The 22114-nt window shown below is 41.6% G+C and overlaps 1 protein-coding gene across 2 annotated transcripts in view; it reads left to right on the top strand.

Moving 5' to 3' along the window:
- The window catches only part of tp73 (tumor protein p73), a 46701-nt gene that overhangs the window by 8496 nt on the left and 16091 nt on the right, over positions 1-22114 (top strand). The window contains exons 2-4 of one of the 2 annotated variants that reach the window (XM_029664255.2): positions 6460-6555; positions 9528-9669; positions 15540-15791. In XM_029664255.2, coding sequence (XP_029520115.2) covers positions 6460-6555; positions 9528-9669; positions 15540-15791 — 490 coding nt within the window. Of the gene's footprint in view, positions 1-6459; positions 6556-9527; positions 9670-14225; positions 14634-15539; positions 15792-22114 lie in introns of those variants that run through there. The other variant, XM_029664257.2, reaches the window with a different exon arrangement.

Here is a 22114-nt window from a genome sequence, read left to right as displayed (position 1 = left end):
TGTTTTTAATTTATACCAAAAAAATATTAATTGGAATATAATATTGGAATGGAATATAACCAATATCATTAAATAAAATTGGAATATAACATTTAATAACTATAACTTAACTAATTAATTCAGTGTAACATTGATGTGGCAACTGTCTTATGCTCTGCTATTGCACAATTCTAATTTGTACATGGGTCACAAATAAAGCTTTCCACGTTTTGCCTGTTCACGTCATGCGCCATAGCCCGGTGCACTGCAGCTCAGGTTAATAGAACTCCCTCATTATTATAATGTGAAATATGGTTATAGGTCTGTAAAGCAAATATTCAGAAGAAGATTTGTGGAATTGGCGTCTCCAAGAAACCATATTTCACATTATAACAATGAGGGAGTTCTATTAGCCCGGTGCACTACAGCTCAGGTTATGGCCCGGTATATATATATAACAAATTGGAATGTGACAGTGATCTCCGGTATGCCGAATCATTTTGAGGGTATTTGGGCTCCCGAGTGGAGCAGTGGCCACTGCAGTACCTGGTTCGAATCCAGGCTGCATCACATCCGGCCGTGATTGGAAGTCCCATAGGGCCGTGCACAATTGGCCCAGCGTCGTCCGGGTTAGGCCGTCATTATAAATAAGAAGTTGTTATTAACTGACTTGCCTGGTTAAATAAAAAAATAAAATAAAAAGTGTAGTACTAATAGTGCCCCATAGAATAATTGCGTTGCAGAAGTTTAAAACTATCTAGGCTTCAGACAGGCTACGCACAAGTATAACATAACGTATTTTTGTTTCAAAGCTTTATTGTTAGAACTCTTTTCCCAATGGTTAATCTAGCATTTGCCTCCATGTGCCCCCTAGTGAGTTAGGAAAATGTTTCCCGCTCGTGTGCGCCCAAACCGCGGCTAACACCTCCTCCTGTCACCCGAATCCCACCCAACTCTAAATCTCAATAACACAACCTCGCGGAGGAAGCTCATGACACTTAAAGTTTCCTCGCTTTATCATCTAATGATTTTCTTCGTCGTGAGTGGTCAGCCATTTCTGGAAGGAGAAAAAAATACTCGATAATGTGTGCTTTTCAATCGATGGCTTGATTTTTGACGAATGTTACAGATATGAGACATGTTATAAAAAGGATAATACGCTGTTTATCACTACCACATTATTTTTGGACGTAGTCAAACTGGACCAAGCTCATTTTGTTTGGTAAGTGTTCTTGTCTTTGCAGTTTGCACATAGGCCTAATTATGTTATGGGAAGCAGTCACATAGCAAGTCTTAAACAAAGGGCATTAGCCTATAGCTAACAATTATTTATCCATATCAAAATAATACTTTGAGCGTTACTACATAATTATAGATCTGTAAAGCAAGTATTCAGAAGAAGATTTGGGAAATTGGCGTCTCCAAAATATTATATTGAACAGAAACGTAAACTCCTGTCAATTATTGTGATATATAAGGGTAAACTGACTTACAAGTCAAGTGGAGTTGTATAAACACCAATAATACAAACTTGCAGAAACAAAACTCAAAAATAACCTATCGTTTTTCTGTGAACCCTCCTTGTCAATAAAAAAAATCAATAATGCATTCAAAATATTGTACAGTGTTCAGAGTAGGCTACACAACAGCTAGATGTTAATACGTCTGATAAGAAAATAAAGACTCAAATTCAGAAACCGTTTTTTTTTTTAAATCGAGAGTGTTATTGATGACGAAACCTGGAAAAATAAGTTATGAAAATATATGATCATTATTATGGTATTTCTATAATAACAATAATAATAGACTAGTAATAATACGTGACGAATAATACAAATAAATGATAACAATAATGAAAACGTATCATCTTGTTTTCTGCCACAGGCTGTTTAAATCTACTCCCGTTAAATTGAAATACACGATCATCGTAGATTCAGTTACATTTCACAGATTATAAAAGCTCGTTTAGTCAACCTAATTTGTATTTGTGTAAATAAGGGTTAGACAAATGGCGTTAAGAGTTTTCTCCCACAACACTGGTATTAGCCTAGTTTGCTGGAGGGCGATGTACCCAGGAGGAATGGCTTGTATTGTGTATCTATCTAGTCGTTGTCATGGGTGCTGCATAGTGTTTCCAACTTGGGCGTGGAACAGGTGAATTTAAATCAGCATATCCCACGCATCAATGTGCATTTCGATAGGCCTATTTTATTTAGTTGCTTGTTGCCCATATTGCAATGCATTCAGGATATTTATTGGAATATGGAAGAGTTTTTATTTAATATGATATGCCATTTTAATTTCACATAAAGGCAAAGGCCCTACACTGCCTCTTTACTAAGGATCACTTATCCACTCATCTTTAATATCTTTGAAATAATAACCTATTCATAAAAAAATAAAAACCGTTAAATTATAATCACATATGCTTTCATCGCATTTCAATTCTATTCCAAAATTGGTATAGCTGCATGGACCTTTCTGTGTAAGTGAAATGTGTGTTGCCTCCACCATGTCCTGATGGAAATCTATTTCTTCATGCTAAATCCCCTGCCATTCCTCAATTACCCCAAGTGCAGTTCTGCACAGTTCTCAAGGCGGCAGCTACCACGGGAATAGCGGGAACCTAATTTAACCAACAAGCAGCTGCTTCAACATGGAAATTCATCTGTCCATAGCCTACCTGCGCGCGCGCGCGCTTCTGTCTGTTTGTCAGCGCGCGTGTGTGTTTATTTGTTTGTTTAGTGATTACGTATGACTGTTGACATTACAGCAGATAATTTTCACCTTTTAGTGTCTGTGTCATCACGGCAAGCCTATTATGCACAAATTCCATTTTTATGCATGCCCAAACGTGCTTTTTTCGCATGGCTATTAATTGCTATATTAGCCTAATTGCTCTACACATGCATTTTTATCGACGCGCATCAATAAACTTGATTCTAACAGGGGTTAAACTTTTCCACATTCGTGCGCACAGCTCAACCCCTAAACCCACGAACCTTTGCCACAGTTTTTCTTCTAGCTCTTACAATGTTGCTAAGGAGATATGACGCCTTGTTGTGCGCATTAGTAAATATAGTAAGCTTTATAGCGGTCGAATAGAAGGGACTACGTGTTCAAGAATGAGTTGTGTTGGAGACTATCGAAAACTCAGAAATCCTGTTTTAGGAGAATTTTGCGGTAATTTTAGCAACACTTTCGCATCAATTAGGAAATGATTGTACACTTTTCTCGTGCTGTGTGTTTCAATTTTGTGGAGGCTGTTTTGAGGAATGGAAATTATATTCCAGTTATATTCCAGTTTTGGAAAAATATATTCTCAATTGAATAATATATAAATGGCCTATTGTAACCTCTCATTTGTAGTAGACTCTTAGAAAAATGGGTTCATAAATGGCTGTCCCATAGGAGCTTCACCAACTGGTTCTTTGAGGGTTCTTCATTGGGTGAAAGGATTATACATGAAAACAAAAAGGGTTCTACCTGGAAAAAATATATATTATCCTACAGGGACAGGTGATAAAGTCTGCACATGAATGTACAGAATTATGTAAGAGGATATAACAGGACATGATGTAGCTTTTACACCATGCTTTTGACATAATTCTTTTGTCAATATGCTGATTTGATCAGTGCTTATTTGAAGTGTTTGTTGTTGTTTACTAAATCATGGCTTTGTCTGGATTTTTTTATCATTAGCATACCCATCTGCTTAAACAGCAAAGGTCACTTTTGGTTTGTTTTGTTGTCCATTGCATTGTATAGGCTTTGATTACTTGATCTATGAAACACCTACACTATATATACAAGAAGTACTTGGACACCGCTTCAAATGATTGGATTCGGCTATTTCATCCTCACATGTTGCTAATAGGTGTATAAAATCGAGCACACAGCCATGCAATCTCCATAGACAAATATTGGCAGTCGATTGGCCTAACTGAAGAGCTCATTGACTTTCAACGTGGCACCGTCATAAGATGCCACCTTTCCAACAAGTCAGTTTGTCAAAAGTCTGCCTTGCTAGTGCTACCCCGGTCAACTGTAAGTGCTGTTATTGTGAAGTGGAAACGTATAGGAGCAACAACGGCTCAACCGCGAAGTGGTAGGTCACACAAGCTCACAGAATGGGATCGCTTGAGTGCATAGCGTGTAAAAATCATCTGTCCTCGGTTGCAACATTTGCTACCTAGTTCCAAACTGCCTCTGGAAGCAACGTCAGCACAATAACTGTTTCGTCGGGAGCTTCATGAAATAGGTTTCCATGGCCGAGCAGCCGCACACAAGCCTAAGATCACCATGGTCAATGCCAGGCGTCTGCTGGAGCGGTGTCAAGCTCACAGCCAATGGACTCTGGAGCAGGGGAAACGCGTTCGGACGAATCTGTGTTTGGCGGATGCCAGGAGAATGCTACCTGCCAAAATGCATAGTGCCAACTGTAAAGTTTGGTGGAAGAGGAATAATGGTCTGGGGCCTTTTCTCATATTTTGGCCTAGGCCCCTTAGTTCCAGTGAAGGGAAATCTTAACGCTACAGCATACAATTACATTATAGACGATTCTGTGCGTCCAACTTTGTGGCAACAGTTTGAGGAAGACCCTTTCCTGTTTCAGCATGACAATGCCCCCGTACACGAAGCGAGGTCCATGTGCTTTTTGTGGTTTGTCAAGATCAGTGTGGAAGAACTTGACTGGCTTGCACAGAGCCCTGACCTCTACCCCATTGAAAACCTTTGGGATGAATTGGAACGCCGACTGCGAGCCAGGCCTAATCGCCCAACATCAGTGCCCAACCTCACTAATGCAATTGTGGCTAAATGAAAGAAAGTCCCCGCAGCAATGTTCCAACATCTAGTGGAAAGCATTCCAAGAAGAGTGAAGGCTGTTATAGCAGCAAAGGGGGGACCAACTCCATATTAATGCCCATGATTATGGAATGAGATGTTCGAAGAGCAGGTGTCCACGTACTTTTGGTCATGTAGTGTATCAGAGGTCAGTGTCAATATGGTCTGTTTGTATCAAAGTGCAGTTAGCAGCAGAGCAAACAAAGATTCTGATCCAAGCCATCTGTCATATTTTGCAAGTCATACGTGTTTCAGTCATACATGCATCGATATCCACTACTTAGGCCTATACAGATTCATTATTGCAGCTCCGAAGCCCACAGAGCTCAATATTTAAACTTGATTGGTAGTTCCTCCTATGGGGGAGAGGGGTGGGGCCCTCATCCTTTAGAGTGGGAAGGGGAAGGAGGAAGTTGCGTGCGATGCCACGTGGCACACGGTCCTCTCTTGGGGTGAGACGATGAGGAGCGGGCAGGCCCAGGCATGTCGAGCCCCCGACACCCCTGTGCCAGTCTACTGGGCCCATACCCGGTGTGATCACACCTGGAAACAGCAGCACCAAGAGACAGGGGTGTGTGTCTGTGTGTGTGTGCGTGTGCACTTGTGTGTGTCGCACTCACACTCCCAGCACATCATCAACACACTCAGACCATTCGGTGATTACACTCTCTATCGGCAATCGATAAAATTACCCTGAGTGAATCACTTCCCCTGGCAACACATCTGTTTTTCCTTTCTCCTTTCCTTCTCCTTTCAAGGATGTAGTTGTAATGTTTGTTTGATATGAAAAAAGGCAAACATATAGTCCCTATTGCCACCTGGTTAGTCAGTTGTGGTGGTTTTGTGTGAGTTATCTGTTTGTTCACATATGTGAACAGGAATGATTTAGCTCGTCCAGTGGTTCCCAACCTTTTTTCTTTACCTAGCCTACCCTTCACGGTTAATATCTGAATATTTAAAAAATGACAGTCTGTCAACTACTTATAGACCCTTTACTTTAGTCTAAATGTTACCTAAATCAAATCAAATGTATTTGTCACATACACATGGTTAGCAGATGTTAATGCGAGTGTAGCGAAATGCTTGTGCTTCTAGTTCCGACAATGCAGTAATAACCAACGAGTAATCTAACCTAACAATTCCAAAACGAATACCTTATACACACACAAGTGTAAATGGATAAAGAATATGTACATAAAGATATATGAATGAGTGATGGTACAGAACGGCATAGGCAAGATGGAGTAGATGGTATAGAGTACAGTATATGCATATGATATGAGTAATGTAGGGTATGTAAACAAAGTGGCATAGTTTAAAGTGGCTAGTGATACATGTATTACATAAAGATGCAGTAGATGATATAGAGTACAGTATATACATATACATATGAGATGAGTAATGTAGGGTATGTAAACATATTAAGTAGCATTGTTTAAAGTGGCTAGTGAAATATTTTTTCCATCAATTTTCACTATTAAAGTGGCTGGAGTTGAGCCAGTGTGTTGTCAGCAGCCACTCAATGTTAGTGGTGGCTGTTTAACAGTCTGATGGGTTTTGTGTCAGAGACAGTTCATGCCTCTGTATATCCCTGATACTCCAGCGGTAACTCCATTTGACCTTTGACCCCTACAGAGTGATCTGCCCTATGGTGGATTACCCTCCTGCCAAAATGTCCCAGCCCACTGCTGCTGACGAGGGGAGCACCTTCGAGCACCTGTGGAACACCTTGTAAGTGTACACACACACACACACACACACACACACACACCGTAAAGACATGAACGGACCAGACAATTTCCCTTTTCTCTCTTGATACTTATTACATTTTAAACGTCATTTTATGTCATTGCATTATCTATTCCGACTAGGGTTTTTTCACTTTTTGGTGCAGTGTTTCGGCTCGTTTAATAAAAATGTAATTGAGTTGTGAAATAAGTGTGAGTTGGCTATTTTATTCCACAGCTAATGTGTGCCAAAAGAGATGGTCATAAACATTCAGAATGTGCCCTATTTCTTCCTTATTAGCAATTCATTGAATTGGGGCAATCGCTGTTACCCAGAAGTAAACTCTTGTGAAATTTGGTCAGCTTTCTTATTTACTTCTGGAAAGAGGTGGCACCACAGCTTCAAAAGTGGTTTGGCAAAATTCGTACGTGTCTTTTCTGGGGCCTGGAGTTTTTCCTGATCTCATGACCTGGTCATGTAAAACTCTGGGTCCTATTCGTAGTCTGTGACAGAACAGAATTTTAACTGGCCCGGACACTGAGTAGTTTTTAAATGCATTGGGATCATGCAGGGCCTATACTGTAGGTTTGCATGCTTTCTCTCTATATGCAGTTATTAAAATCAAATTAAATCAAATTAAATTGTATTGTTCGCTTACACATTTTTTGCATATTTATTAATAGACTATATTTGGTTATTATGATATGTATTAAAAAGCTGTAAATCCTTAAGAGTCTATTGACACGAAGACAATCTAAGGAACATAATAAAAAAATCCCCATCAGAATCCGTAAATTTAAGCTAGAGATATGTTTCTTAGATTCGCCTATGTTTCTCACAGAAATATCTGTGGTGAGGCCTCCCGGGTGGCGCAGTGGTCTAGGGCAGTGCTAGCTGTGCCACCAGAGACTCTGGGTTAGCGCCCAGGCTCTGTCGCAGCCGGCCGTGACCGGGGCGACGCACAATTGGCCTAGCGTCGTCCGGGTTAGGGAGGGTTTGCCCGGTAGGGATATCCTTGTCTCATCGCACACTAGCGACTCCTGTGGCGGGCCGGGCGCAGTGCACGCTAACCAGGTCGCCATGTGCAAGGTGTTTCCGACACATTGGTGCAGCTGGCTTCCGGGTTGGATGCGCACTGTGTTAAGAAGCAGTGAGGCTTGGTTGGGTTGTGTTTCGGGGGACGCATGGCTTTCGACCTTCGTCTCTCCTGAGCCCGTCTGGGAGTTGTAGCGATGAGACAAGATAGTAACTACTAACAATTGGAGACCACAAAATTGGGGAGAAAAGGAGGTAAAATCCCACCCCCCAAAAAAATATATATATATATCTGTGGTGTCTGAAAGGTTTGGCCTAGAAACTAATAATGACCGCTCTATGGAAAGACAAGACTTTCACGAACAAGATGGTGTTTTCCGTTTTGCTCTACGTCCCTCTTAAGCCCCAAAGGACTTGTCTGAAGTCGATAACGCTGATGTGGAAACTTCTGTCTGTAGCATCTGAACCGTTTGGGCTACAAACTAATATGACCCCTCTGTGGAAACGGGAGACTCTCACGAACACGATGGCGTTCTGTTTTGCTCACAGGACTCGTCTGAAGGTAACCCATACAAATGAATGGAAGTATGGAGGTAGTTTTGTGCCCCAAAAAATAAAGTGTTAAATATATGTTTAAAAAACTAAACTAAAACATATCCTGAGCTTTCCTAGATCTCCTAGATATACAGTAGGACAGACACTTATTTTTTACAGTTTTTTTGCCATTTATGAATGTTATATTCAATGCGTTTCTATGGGCCATAGCGGTGAAGACCAAATTCAATACTTTATTAAATAATTTGTTACATTTTTTTTGATAACTAAAGGGGTCCTAAAATTCAATATCAAATAGGTAAATTATCCATCGTATGACCATCTTAAAACAAGTCCATTTGTTAGCTTATTAAAAAAATAACAATGGCTTAGACATTTAGAGGTTAATATAATTTAACAATGTAAGTCATTACTCTATTCTTTACAATTGCATTCAATTTAGAATATCATTTTTTACATCGCAAAATAAGATGCTGCCCTTTTAAGATAGGACCTGGCTACGGTAGGCTAGCCAAGACACATGCTAAAGGGTATTTTTATAGTTTTCTTTTAGCAGACTATCAACAGTAGCCAGCATATTGCTAGTGTGCTCACTATTGAGGGTTTACTTTTGTAAATCACTTTCATATAATAAACAAGCTCAGTGAGTAGATGATGGATGCTTCTTTTTGCTCAGGACAGCTTGCGTGTGCTGTGTGAAGGTAGCTATCAACTTCTGTACTGCTCGAAATGTGATTCGCGGGAGCGTAGTAGTGCTTGAATGAATGGCCAATCATATTGCTCAAATACAAATAGCACAACTTTGCTGCGTGTAGTTTTCAATGGTAGACTGCGACAGAGCAGGTAATTGCTGAACTGGAACCTGAAAAAATGCAGGCGGTCGGTGCTGCTGCTTGGCGGCGTTACACCAGATTGAACAATACCGGAGGCTAATGCTGTGTCGCCACAAGTTTTCTACCAGCTCTGCTTCTGGGTCCAAATGTGTTAACAGTTGAGGGTTTTGGGTTGTGCAAGAGAGGAAGTTGCAAAAATAAACTTTCAGACAATGCCCCCCCCTTCCGCTAATTAACTACTGCGCACACAGGCTTGAAATCACCACTCAAAGATTTAAAGCACCGCCTTCGCCCAATCCTGATTCGTCCAAATAATCAATGATGAAAACACAAACACAGGAACTACTGCTGCTAGTTATCTCAGCCATTCGATTACAGCCTTGACAGATTCTCTTGGTTAACACGCATACTCTGCCCACGAGAGATTAAATTGGGGCCATTCTCTTTCTTTGATTTTGGTCAGTTTGTTCATATGTGAGTGATGATGGATCCTGGTCTTTGGATCTGAGTGAGAAGTGTTTGATCAGACTGTGTCTCTGTTGACCCCCCCAGAGAACCGGACACCACCTACTTTGAGCTCCCCCATGGGGGTCACTCTGGGGAGAGGCAGGCTCCCTCCACCAGCACCCCCAGTAACGCTACAGAGGTCTGCATGGACATCTACCACATGAGGGACATGAACGACAACGTCATGGTAGGAAGAGAAAGTCTAGTTAAATTGTGAATTAAATTGCAGTTGAATTCAATTAACAACACACTGTAAGGGCTGAGTCCTAACTTTCAAAAATGTGCATAAAATCATGAGATTTGAGGAAGTTTGAGTTATGATAAGATTTAGTCCTCACAAGAAGAAATACGTTAAAATACAGACGAGTGAAATTACCACCATACACTGCGTGTACAAAACATTAGGAACACCTTGATATTGAGTTGCACCCCATTTTCCCCTCAGAACAGCCTCAATTGGTCGGGGCATGGACTCTACAAGGTGTCGAAAGCATTCCACAGGGATGCTGGCCCATGTTGACTCCAACGCTTCACACAGTTGTGTCAAGTTGGCTGGATGTCCATTGGGTGGTGGACTGTCCTTAATACACACAGGAAACTGTTGAGCATGAAAAACCCAGCAGCGTTGCAGTTCTTGACACAACCAGTGCGCCTGGTACCTACTACCATACCCCGTTCAAAGGCACTTCAATCTTTTGTCTTGCCCATTAACCCTCTGAATGGCACACATAATCAATATCTCAATCATCTCAAGGCTTAAAAATCCTTCTTTAAACCAGTCTCCTCCCCTTCATCTACACTGATTGAATTTAACAAGTGACATCAATAAGGGATCATAGCTTTCACCTGGATTCACCTGGTTAGTCTATGTCATGTACACTTCATCTAGTAGCTAGAGCGTTGAACCAGTAACCGAAAGGTTGCAAGATCAAATCCCCGAGCTGACGAGGTAAAAATCTGTCGTTCTACCCCTGAACAAGGCAGTTAACCCACTGTTCCTTGGCCATCATTGAAAATAAGAATTTGTTCTTAACTTACTTGCATTTGTAAAATAAGAAAATTAAAAACGCATGTCCACTCCGTTTATATACTGGACTAGTATTTTAGAATGGATTAATGCTTTTGTTTTCACGTTGACTTTGTGGCGGCGTGACATGCGTGGACAATAACAGACTAGCCGGTATCAGGTCAGGGTTGTTCCTGTATTGGTGGGGCGTGGTTTTCCCTCCATTGAAGTAGAGATTCCCTCCTCATTTCCCTCTCCTCCGGAGCCCTTTCCCTCCCTCAGTACTCTGTGGTGAGTGGTCTGGGATTAGGGGGAGGTTAACACCTTAATTAGAGAGCAGCAAGCCAAGCCCCACACACAAACTTCTGCTCAGCCATCTGTAGCGTGTGTGTGTGTGTGTCTAAAACAGCTGCAACAGTCTAGAAACTGCCATAACATTATTTTCTAAATGTTTAGACACATCTCTCTATTGTAAACAGACGACTTCAATTATTTTTCAATGTGTTTGGCAAACAGATACCTTGTCAGTGCTTTATGAGGAAGGCACTAATGGACTAGAGAGTGTGTTGTTTTACCTGAACACCAAACGATGCTCACACGACCAAAATCTATGAGAAGAGGACAAGTCATTCAATTACAAACGAGCCATCTGATGTACAATATTGGACTGATCCAATATGTCACTGGGCAAGCCTGGACTTGCCTTGCTAGTTAATGAATAGTCATGAGAGAAAAAAAAATGGGAGGTCCTTACATTTGTTGTTAGATGCAGAACTAGTTGAGAGGGCCGAGACAAGACCAGCAGCAGAGGCAGGTCAAAAGAAGCGAATGAACCGTCATACGTCGTTCCTCCATCACGACCCAACCCGGGTTCTAGTGAGCGGTTCACCTGCCCTGTGGATCTGAAAGATGACTAGTGTGGTTCATAGCAGTGACCGCACCTGATCACACCTGACCTTACCGCTCCCCTTCTCCCAGTTCCATCTATGACCACCCGGTCAGGGGAGCACCATTCTCCTTACGACCGCCCTCTGCTCTCTACAGGACATCTAAAATGTTGTATGTTAGTGACCCCGGGCAGCACTACACCACGGTAAGGTGTCTGTGACTTTTATTTCTGCTATTATGCAGTATATATATCTGTTTTAGTCTACACACCTGTGTGGATGTCATTTTGATGTGTCATTTTTACGAGGAGAACTTATTTTTGGTTGGATTGTGTCGTTGGTTTTATTTGGGAATCAGTCACAGTATTGTTCTGTAGTACGGTTACTCAGAACCATAATTTGTGTCGACTTGTTATTCAAGTAGGGTAGGCGGATGAAGATGTAAGGGGGTCAATGATAGGTCGGATGCCTCCTGTTCTTTTGCTTTTTGTGTAAATACTATTTAAGATTTATCACAGAGTAACTAACATGATAGATGACTAGTGTCATTTTACTGTAATATTACAAAAGATATATCTCATGGATTTAACTATACTTCAAATCCAATCCAATTTTATGTCACATGCTCTGAATACAACACCTTACCGTGAAATGCTTACTTACTGGAGTCCATTCATATTGTTGGTATATTTCTCAACTGTATTGACATTGGTACGCTCTTTTGGCTTTATTGGGTAGATGGGGGATATAGAGTTTGCTATAAAGAATTATAGTCACCATTCCAGTTCTGATATCATGGGACTGGTTGTCACAGGTGTTCACAATAACAGTCTTGAAGATCAATATTTCAATGCACACAATTATTTGTTGTGTGAATTCCATGAATCCCGAGTGGCACAGTGGTCTAAGACACTTCATCTCAGTACAAGAGGTGTCACTGCAGTACCTGGTTTGAATCCAGGCTGCATCATGATTGGGCATCCCATAGAGCAGCGCACAATTGTCCCAGCGTCATCCGGGTTTGGCCGGAGTAAGCGGTCATTGTAAATAAGAATTTATTTTTAACTGACTTGCCTAGTTAAATTCACAACAACAACAAAATATCTCACATCGGATGTTTTTCACGAACAGAGAATAATTAATTAATTAATGAGTAAGAAATCATAAACATAATCATTAGGATGGTCAAAGAAAAACGCTGTTCCTGGACCAGCAGTTAGGGGAAACTTCTAACTACCCCAGTATAACAAACACTCTTTACTGGCGCTGGGGTTAAATTACCCCTAGGTGCAGATCTTGGATCAGTTTACCTTCCCAAATCTTAACCTTATCCTCTTTACTGCCACTTCCCATTTCCTCCCAATAGGGGGCAGACATTCATGACTTCATGATCAGAGTTTAGACCAAATTGGTGATGTAGCAGTTACCAGGCGCTAATCTACTCCTCCCAAATATTCTGCTTAGTCCAGACATGCAACAAAACGCATGATGCCATGAAATGCATTTTTCATTGCATCCTGATTGGTAGGGATATTTATTGTATTTTTATTGTGTCTTCTCACTGGGCCACATGTGTCAATTCAATGTCTATTCCACATTAGTTCATTGTAATTTAATTGAAATGACTTGAAAACAATATTGATTTAACCAGTGTGTACCCAGTGTGTTATTTCAACGCAGTAAATTGATAAGAAGATAGATGGAACGTTTTTAGATGCTGTGATTAGCTCAGGACGCAAACAGTAGGTCACCGGGAGTGCACTATTCTAACACACACACACTGGAGGCTTTTGCTCTGTTTCAACTTGTTATAGATCACGCTGAGACATTATGACATAGCACACCTGTGTGTGTGTGTGTGTGTGTGTGTGTGTGGGTGCAAGTGTGTGTGGTTACCTCTGTGACTACAGTATGTTCCTCAGATGAACTTGTCTAAAATGTTTTCTAGAGATGACAACAACAGCTGGACTTGTCTCACTATAGTGGAAACTCCCTTTACGAACCAAGGTCTCTCAAATAGATACATGTTGCATAGTATTAACAGTAAAAAAAAATATTAAGAACACTTTCTATGAACCGTCTTTGTGTACTACAAATTATGAATGCATTTATAGGCATTCATTCATACAGGCTGTTATAGGAAACCACTGGCTTTTACCAATGTTCAGAGCAAGCCTTGAACTATACATCCAGCCCAAGCCTGGTTTAATCAGGAATGGGTCTTTATAGTTGCATGCCAGGTACACTCTTAGGGGGAAAAAAGGGCTCTCTATAACCTAAAAGGGTTCTTCGGCTGTCCCCAAAGGAAAATAACAATTTTTGGTTCCTGATTAAGAATGTTAGTTCATCCCTTTGGGTTCCATGTAGAACCCTTTCCACAGACGGAACCCAAAAGGGTTCTACCTGAAACCAAAAAGGGTTCTCCTATGGAGACAGCCGAAGAACCCTATTGGAACCCTTTTTTCTGAGAGTGTAGTGTCTGTCTGGTGTAAGTTCCTCAAATGGTGCATGATCCAGTGGTGAATGCCTAGGTTCTGGCTAGAAATAGGCCTACTGTTTGGTTTTTCCTGTACGGGGGGAATCAAAATGACTTTCGATGAGACATCATTGTTTTAAACACTTAGGGAACCACAACCCGCTGCTTGACAACAACAAACCCCAGTCAAAATGTGTGAATTCAACTCAGTATTGATATGACATGGGCCGCCTGCCTCACAGACAATCCTATGCACTGTCCTTATATGGGCGCACCACTATCTCCCCTCCTGTGACCTTTGAGCCCGACTCCTATACTTTTTTAGTGTTTTCCTCATTCCCCTCGGTCTCTCTTTCTCTCTGGGACAAATGTCAGACAGACAATGTTTATCCTAGCTGTGCGGGTCTTCACTATGCATTCTCCAGCGTGTGCATACTTGCGCTGATGTTGTCGTCTGAGTCCAGGCATGCTGTAATTAGAACACTGGCACAATTTTTTGGGTCTCTCTCCCTCTTTCTTTCCCTCTCTCTCAGTTCATCCCCTGTCGTTCTTTCTGTCAGTGGGTTTTTTTTCCTAACCTTTGCCATTAAAGGGTCTTTGAGAAGGGGTGCTGCTGTGTTTGGACACAACTCTCTCCCATCGATGCACACCACTCTACCGATCCTACAGGCTATGCTTCCTTTTTCTTCTTGCTTTATTTTGCTCTGAAACTTCTGACTTAGGAGTTTGTGTTGTGAAAGTGAATACAGCCGGTTGGAAGGATGTACTACGTGAAAAAGAAGGTAACTCTTGGTGTTTTGATTTTATGTCTGTGTGTTCAACCTTGTCTTGTATACCTGTGTTTTGCCCAGTTCATTGCAGTAGTAGTGTTTTGATTGTCCAGGGGTTGTGAAGGGAGATCAGGTGGGGAAAGACATTTTATTTATTTTTTTGAATGTATTTCTCCACAGTATTCCACACTCCATTGCAAAATGATATTGCTTATATTGATGACTGATAATTATCAGTTGTGTGCTAATCTTCAATCAAGTACAGTAGTTACTGCACGAGTTGGCGACTTTGTGTAGACTTTATTATGGCTAGAGGCTTTCCCTCTCTGATTATTGATGATTTTGAGGTTGTCTGTAAATGGAGTATTAGAAGATTGTTTTCTTCAGGCTTTTCCCTCCATGTGCAGATAGTTTGGCTAGTGATCTGAAGTTTCTCACCACAGTTACACATTTCCCCATGGAGATGGCACTGGCAGGCAATTAGGCAGATCACAGATTACATTGATGTTTTACAACCTCACCCAGCCCCCCCTGGGGGGGATACAGGGTGGGGGTCTACACACACACACGTTTGTTTTACTATCCTTGTGGGGACCAAACAAAAAATTCAAATTTAAAATCCTATTTTCTCTAACTTCTAACCCTGAACCTAACCCCGAAGCCTAAAATAGCATTTTTCCTTGTGGGGACTGGCGAAAGGTCCCCACTTGTTTGAATTTTCCTTGTTTTACACACACCTCAACAATTCCTATCCCTCCCTACCCCTCCAAAAACCCTTCCTTTGAGTGTTGTAATCTGAACCCCCCGATGAGCCCAAAAATCCCTGTATGTCTCTCCAGGTTGGGCCTTACCTTTTCCTTAACAATTTCCTCCTCCCTCCCTCCTCCTTTCCCTCCCGCCCTCCTTCCCTCTGTGCAGTCCCAGTACAACCTGTTGAGCAGCAGCATGGAGGCGAACCTGGGGAGCCAGCGAGCGGCGTCCACCAGCCCCTACAGCTCGGGGGAGAACACGTCTGCAGTGCCGACGCCGTCCCCCTACTCGCAGCCCAACAGCACATTTGACGGCCTGTCGCCGGCGCCAGCTATCCCGTCAAACACCGACTATCCTGGACCCCACTGCTTCGAGGTCACCTTCCAGCAGTCCAGTACTGCCAAGTCCGCCACCTGGACGGTGAGTTTCAGATCATGTCGACGTACACACACGGCAGACATACATGCGCACGCAAACGTTACAAGCTAACGGGACGGCGAGGGGTTGTTTTGTCTCTGTCTGACTGTCTCTTTCTCTCTCTTTATTCTGCTCTCCCTAGTTTTTCATTTTATTGTCTGTTTCGGTGTCTCGGTCTTCCCTAGACTAAAAGGTAATGTAAAACCTAAAGGTGCTGGCTAAGGTGCTACTTTCCCTGAGAACGGACTGACATTGCTGCATTAGATCAGTGAAGTTCTCTTGATGAGATGGGTTGTTGGCTGCAACCAAGGATATATTTATGTCTATGGCTGCAACCACTCCTGTGACAGAAGACTGAGTTGCGGGAATCTGTGTGTTTTGACTCTTCATGCGTTCAAAGAGCAGACACTGACCAAACTATTCTAGTATCAGTATAAGACAGTGATCTGTTTTTCAGGTGATTGAGAGTTAGTTCTGTTGTTACTTTCTTCATCCCAGAACTGATCTGTTATTGATACCATACCACAAGCATGACTAAAAAGGTTCAGTACATACGACTCAATCCAAAATGCTTCCATTTAGGTGCATGCAACACGTGTCAAACAAAGTGGGCGTGCAGAGTGGAAGAGATTTTTGTCGGGGGGACAATTACTTTGTAGCGCCTGACAAATACAGCTCTGAACAACAATGAATGGTTGTACATGTTTAATGATTTTCAATATACTATAGTAACTGATTAAGAATGTTAGTTTAAAAGTCAATCCTGGTTTGTTTGTTTTTTACCTCTTTTGTGCTATCTGTTGCAAGATAGGATTCCTGTTAAAGAAAGTCACTTTCTCCATTAATATTAAGGGAATACCTGGGAATACCTGGGAACATATATCAATATTCACATTTGTTTCACCTGAAGAATTATAATGACATGTATGTATTTGACATACACCCAATCCAAACTAAATCGACAGTATAGGAATGTATCTAAAGACACTTGAAACGGGAGCTGCCGCGATGTGATTTGTCTGAGCTGAAAAAGAGTTGCCTCCCGAAAGGTGTCGCCCCGGATTGTTACAGAGTTGACCTCTGTTTGAAACGTGAACCTGTGTTTCCTTGCCTGTGGGGGCTTTTTGGCTGTGTCTGTCAAGCGTACTCAAGCGTGGGGGACTTTATTCAGGGCTCGATGGCAGTAAGGATCTGTAAAAGGATCCCCCGGCCACTGAGGCGCTGCCTTCTGACCCACCACCGCGTTACGTCTTTCTTCAGCCCTTCTCTTGGCTGTCACCCGCGTCGCTCCGGGGCTCCACTCTGTCCCCACACATAGGCTTCCTCTCCAATGTGTCTGTCAACTGTTCTTTGACACAAGCTTTTTCCCTTACCTGTCTCATGGCGACTGAGGACACACTCGGAAAACACCAGCTCCGTTGTTGTAACTAGACAATTTACAGGGGCCAATGTTTTCTTTTTACATCAGGATAATCTATGGGCCCTTCCTTTGACAGCTTTTAGGAGAGGAGCCTACTGTAATTGCAGAATTGGTGTTAGTGTTTGGTTTCTTATATTCTATAGTTTGTATGATTGATAGTTGGAATCCATCACCTTATGTTGAATGAGAACGGATGAACTGTTGTTACAAATCCGAAACACTTCTACCTGAGGACTTGAGGTCGGGCGATATTCAAGTAGAGACAGAAAACGACTTGACTGAGCAGCACACACACAGGGTGATACACACTGAGTAATACACTCCTTACAGGCCCACTGTTTTATTTGAAAAATCACAAAATGGTTGCCCCTCCACTTGATTTTCTATTAAGCTGAGCGATGGGGCTGGAGAAATGTAAACCAACTACTCTCAAATTCCTATTCTTCAAGAATCAATGCATTTATATAATTAAAGGGGCAATCTGCAGTTCAAACAATAACAAAGAGTTTACCCACCACTGTTTTGGTACAGCTGAAGGACTGCTGTGTAACCATTCTCAAATTCATAGACAGATCTATGGATGCAAGGACTGACCATCCGTGATATCAAAATTATAGTTCTAACCATGTTTTGAGGCTATACAGTGTTTGTTCACAATTATATTGTCTACAAACAATGGAGTAAAGCAAGCTTATATTTGGGGTTCTGACAGTTGAAGTTTGTGACGCATTGGTAAGTTATATTCTTCAAGAATCAATGGGTATACATTTCATTATTTCAAAGTACAAAAATTGATTTACAAATCACAGATTGTCCCTTTGATATACATACAAAAAAAATGACCGTAAATATCACAGAGTGGGCCTTTAAGGTAGTACAGGGAGAGTCCTTACACCCTGCACTAAACTGCCTTGCCTTGCGTGTCTGCCTGACGGAACAATTAAAGCAGTATTGTTACCTGAACGCAGTAGTTAGACAGAGTGGGAGAACAATGTTAAGTATCACGGTGTGAAAATATACCCTGTTATTACATTAATTCATCATTTTGTATAGCAAATGCTTAGGGGAAAGAAGATGACCTCGCAGAAAAAGTGGATTTGTAAAAGTCTGGGATGATTGTTATAATTGGTCCCCTATTATAAAATATGGAATTAGAATATGAATGGTATCCAACTGAAATATGAATGTTACAAAAAAAGTTGTTCTCAATTTGTTCTAGACAGACAAATGAAGAATAGATGTTTGGATTCACGTAAATATACAGTGCCTTCAAAAAGCAGTCACACCCCTTGAACTTTTCCACATTTCTATGTGTTACATCATGAATTTTAAATTAATAAAACATTTTGATTTTTTTTGTCACTGGCTTACACACATACCCCATAATGTCAAAGTGGAATAATATTTTTCTAAAATGTTCTAAATTAATAAAAAGCGAAAATCTGAAATGTCTTGAGTCAATAAGTAATTCCTTTGTTATGGCAAGCCTCAATACGTTCAGGAGTAAAAATGTGCTTAACAAATCACATAATAAGTTGTCTCGACCGTCTGCAATAATAGTGTTTAACATTATTTTTGAATGACTACCTCATCTCTGTACCCCACATACAATTATCTGTAAGTTCCCTCAGTCGAGCAGTACATTTAAACACATATTCAACCACAAAGACCAGGGAGGTTTTCCAATGCCTCGCAAGGAAGTGCTCCTATTGGTAGTCGGGTAAAACAGCAGACATTGAATATCCCTTTGAGCCAGCTGAAGTTATTAATTACACTTTGGATGGTGTATCAATACACCCAGTCACGACAAAGATACAGAGGTCCTTCCCAACTCAGTTGCCGGAGAGGAAGGAAACCACTCAGGGTTTTCACCATGAGGCCAATGGTGACTTTAAAACATTAACAGGTGTTAATCATTTATCATTCACTCTGTCATTAGGTTAATTAAAAACTGAGGATAGATCAACAACATTGTAGTTACTCCACAATACTAACCTAAATGACAGAGTGAAAAGAAGGAAGCCTGTACAGAATAAAAATATTACAAAACATGCATCCTGTTAGCAACAAGGCACTAAAGTAATATTGCAAAAAAATATTTGGGGCAAATCCAATACAACACATTAATGAGTACCACTCTCGATATTTTCAAGTCTAGTGGTGGCAAAAATCATGTTATCGGTATTCTAGTCATCGTTAAAGACTGCGTAATATTTCAGGATAAAAAAATAAAGGAATGGAGCTTTCCGCCAGACACTGGGAGATTAATTCACTTTTCAGCAGGACAATAACCTAAAACTCATGACCAAATCAACACTGGAGTTGCTTACCAAGAAGACAATGAAAGTTCCTGAGTGGCCGAGTTACAGTTTCGACTTAAATCTACTTGAAAATCTATTGCAAGACCTGAAAATGGTTGTCTAGCAATGCTCAACAACCAATTTGACAGAGCTTGAAGAATTCTGAAAAGAGTCATGGGCAAATGTTGCACAATCCAGGTGTGGAAAGCTCTTAGAGACTTACCCAGAAAGACTCACAGCTATAATCGCTGCCAAAGGTGCTTCTACAAAGTATTGACTCAGAGGTGTGTATACTTATGTAAATGACATATTTATGGATTCAGGATTATACCTCTATACTAAGCACCAAGGTCAGTTTAGCATTCTCTCTCCTCTAATGGTTATGGTTTGGATTTGGGAGACAGTAAACTGATCCTAGATCTGTGCCCACAGGCAACTCCTACCCAAAGCACTAAACAAAAGGAGCATTTGTACTCGAGTAGGACAACAAATCAAAGAAACCCCCAAGACAGGACGTAACAATGTTTGTCAAGTCCATTCGTGGACCATTTGCATCGCAAATGCTTTTTTGGGCTACTAGTAACATGTCAAGCGTGAGTTTCTGAAAAGAAAATAGCTTACCGTCAAGCCGATAGGAATGAAAGAGTTGCTTCTAATGCAGGGGGATTCCCAAAATGGCAGGAGAGTGTGTAACACCTTTAATCCTGCGTCGGGCCCGTGCTTGAACATGAATCGGCTTGGGGATCAGTGTCTGTGGGGAGTTGAGACACTGTGTGGTGGACTTGAAAGGGTTAAGGTAGGAGAAGAGGCTGGGTGGTTGCAGGCTTGTGGGGGCCCAGGCTATGGGGAATGGCATAGGGGCATATTGACTTCACCACCTAGTTTTGGCCGTCACCTCTCAGCTACTGTAGGAGGCACTGGGCTTTGGAGAGATTAACTCCTTAAATACTATGGCTGCTGTTCAGACAGACTTGGTTTGTGTTTGCAAGCAGCTCGTTATGTGTTAAAAAATGTATTAAAAGGTGACATTGCCACTCCAATGAGTTGCCCTTGCCAATAGGACCTTTTCAATGACACTTCACTTTAAAATGTTCTCTTTTACCTGGACTGATGAGGATTTGGAGTGCTGTTGTGTCTGTGTGGAGTCTGTACGGTCTTATGTATTGTAGGCTATGGTTACCATGTTGTTGCCATTTACAGCCCAGTAACAATCTGTCCTTGGGAATGAACATTGAATTGAATACACTAACTACTTGACTGACAGCAGTCATCAGTTTTAGACTGCAGTATTGGCTATTTGAGGGAGTTGACACCTGCTTTGGGTACTGTAGGTGGAATAGAAGGCACAACACAACACAAAGAATACCTTGTGTTTCATAAAAACCCCCATCATGATTATTCACACTGAACGAATCTACCCAAGATTACTTTAAGCCACTCTATTTACAAGTGATCTCATAGCTGCTGTTATGGGTGTCTTGGGTGTCTGTCTGGTAAACAACACATTATTCTGTATTAGGGATAATTGCTCCCAAGCATGCACCATCCATCCTTCAAATGAGCCCTTTGCCTCCAAAACTTCAAACATTCCTGGAGCTCTCAGAGCAAGAAGTGTCATGATGGGATGAAAATGACATCTAACGCCTCAGCCCTTTTCCAATAACGACCCATCGGCGCTCCCGATGCTCCGACAATGCTCCGACAATGCTCCGCCACTCGGCTGGGTGTGGATTGGGATGAGGAAGGGACAGGCCGGAGCATGCTCTGCATCCCAGCGTGTCAGGAGTTGCTCTTCCCAGCTATTAGCCTCTCACAGTCAGGACGCAGGCCCGAACATGCCCATAGAGTCAGACACCGACCGCACATCCTTTCGCTAAGTCTACCCCATCCACACCACTGCCTGTCTGCATGTGTGTGTTGCCACAGCTTGGTAACACGCACACACACTTGATAATGAGGATATTCGAACACACATTCACACACGTAAACACACATAGAATTGGAATCAATTAGCCACCTTTTCTGGTGTTACATCCTGGCACTCTTTACTCACACAAATGTCCATAGACACTCTGCATCAGGCTTTGGAGCAGGTAGCTCCTGTTTTGATATGTATCAATCAAAACAGGAATCTGTACATGAAGCATATCAATAGGTAAAGGTGTTGTCACTTTTTGTGCATTATATCAAACTCAAACTCTTTACATTAATACAACATTATACTGGACAAAAATATAAACGCAACAATCTTGAGTTACAGTTCTTATAAGGAAGTCAGTCATCATTGGAGGCAGTTTATGGTATAAAAATGAACATTACAGCTCTGGTTGACATTCCTGCAGTCAGCATGCCAATTGCACACTCCCTCAAAACTTCAGACATCTTGTGGCATTGTGTTGTGTGACAAAACTGCACATTTTAAAGTGGCCTTTTATTGTCCCAAGCACAAGGTGCACCTGTGTATTGATCATGCTGTTTAATCAACTTCTTGATATGCCACACCTGTCAGGTGGATGGATTATATTGGCAAAGTAGAATGCTCACTAACAGGGATGTAAAGAAATGTGTGCACAACATTTTAGTGAAATAAGCTTTTTGTGCGTAGG

The sequence above is a fragment of the Oncorhynchus nerka genome, linkage group LG7 (assembly GCF_034236695.1).
Source record: "Oncorhynchus nerka isolate Pitt River linkage group LG7, Oner_Uvic_2.0, whole genome shotgun sequence".
NCBI classification, from domain to species: Eukaryota; Metazoa; Chordata; class Actinopteri; order Salmoniformes; family Salmonidae; genus Oncorhynchus; species Oncorhynchus nerka.
This window is presented reverse-complemented; position numbering and strand designations above follow the sequence as displayed.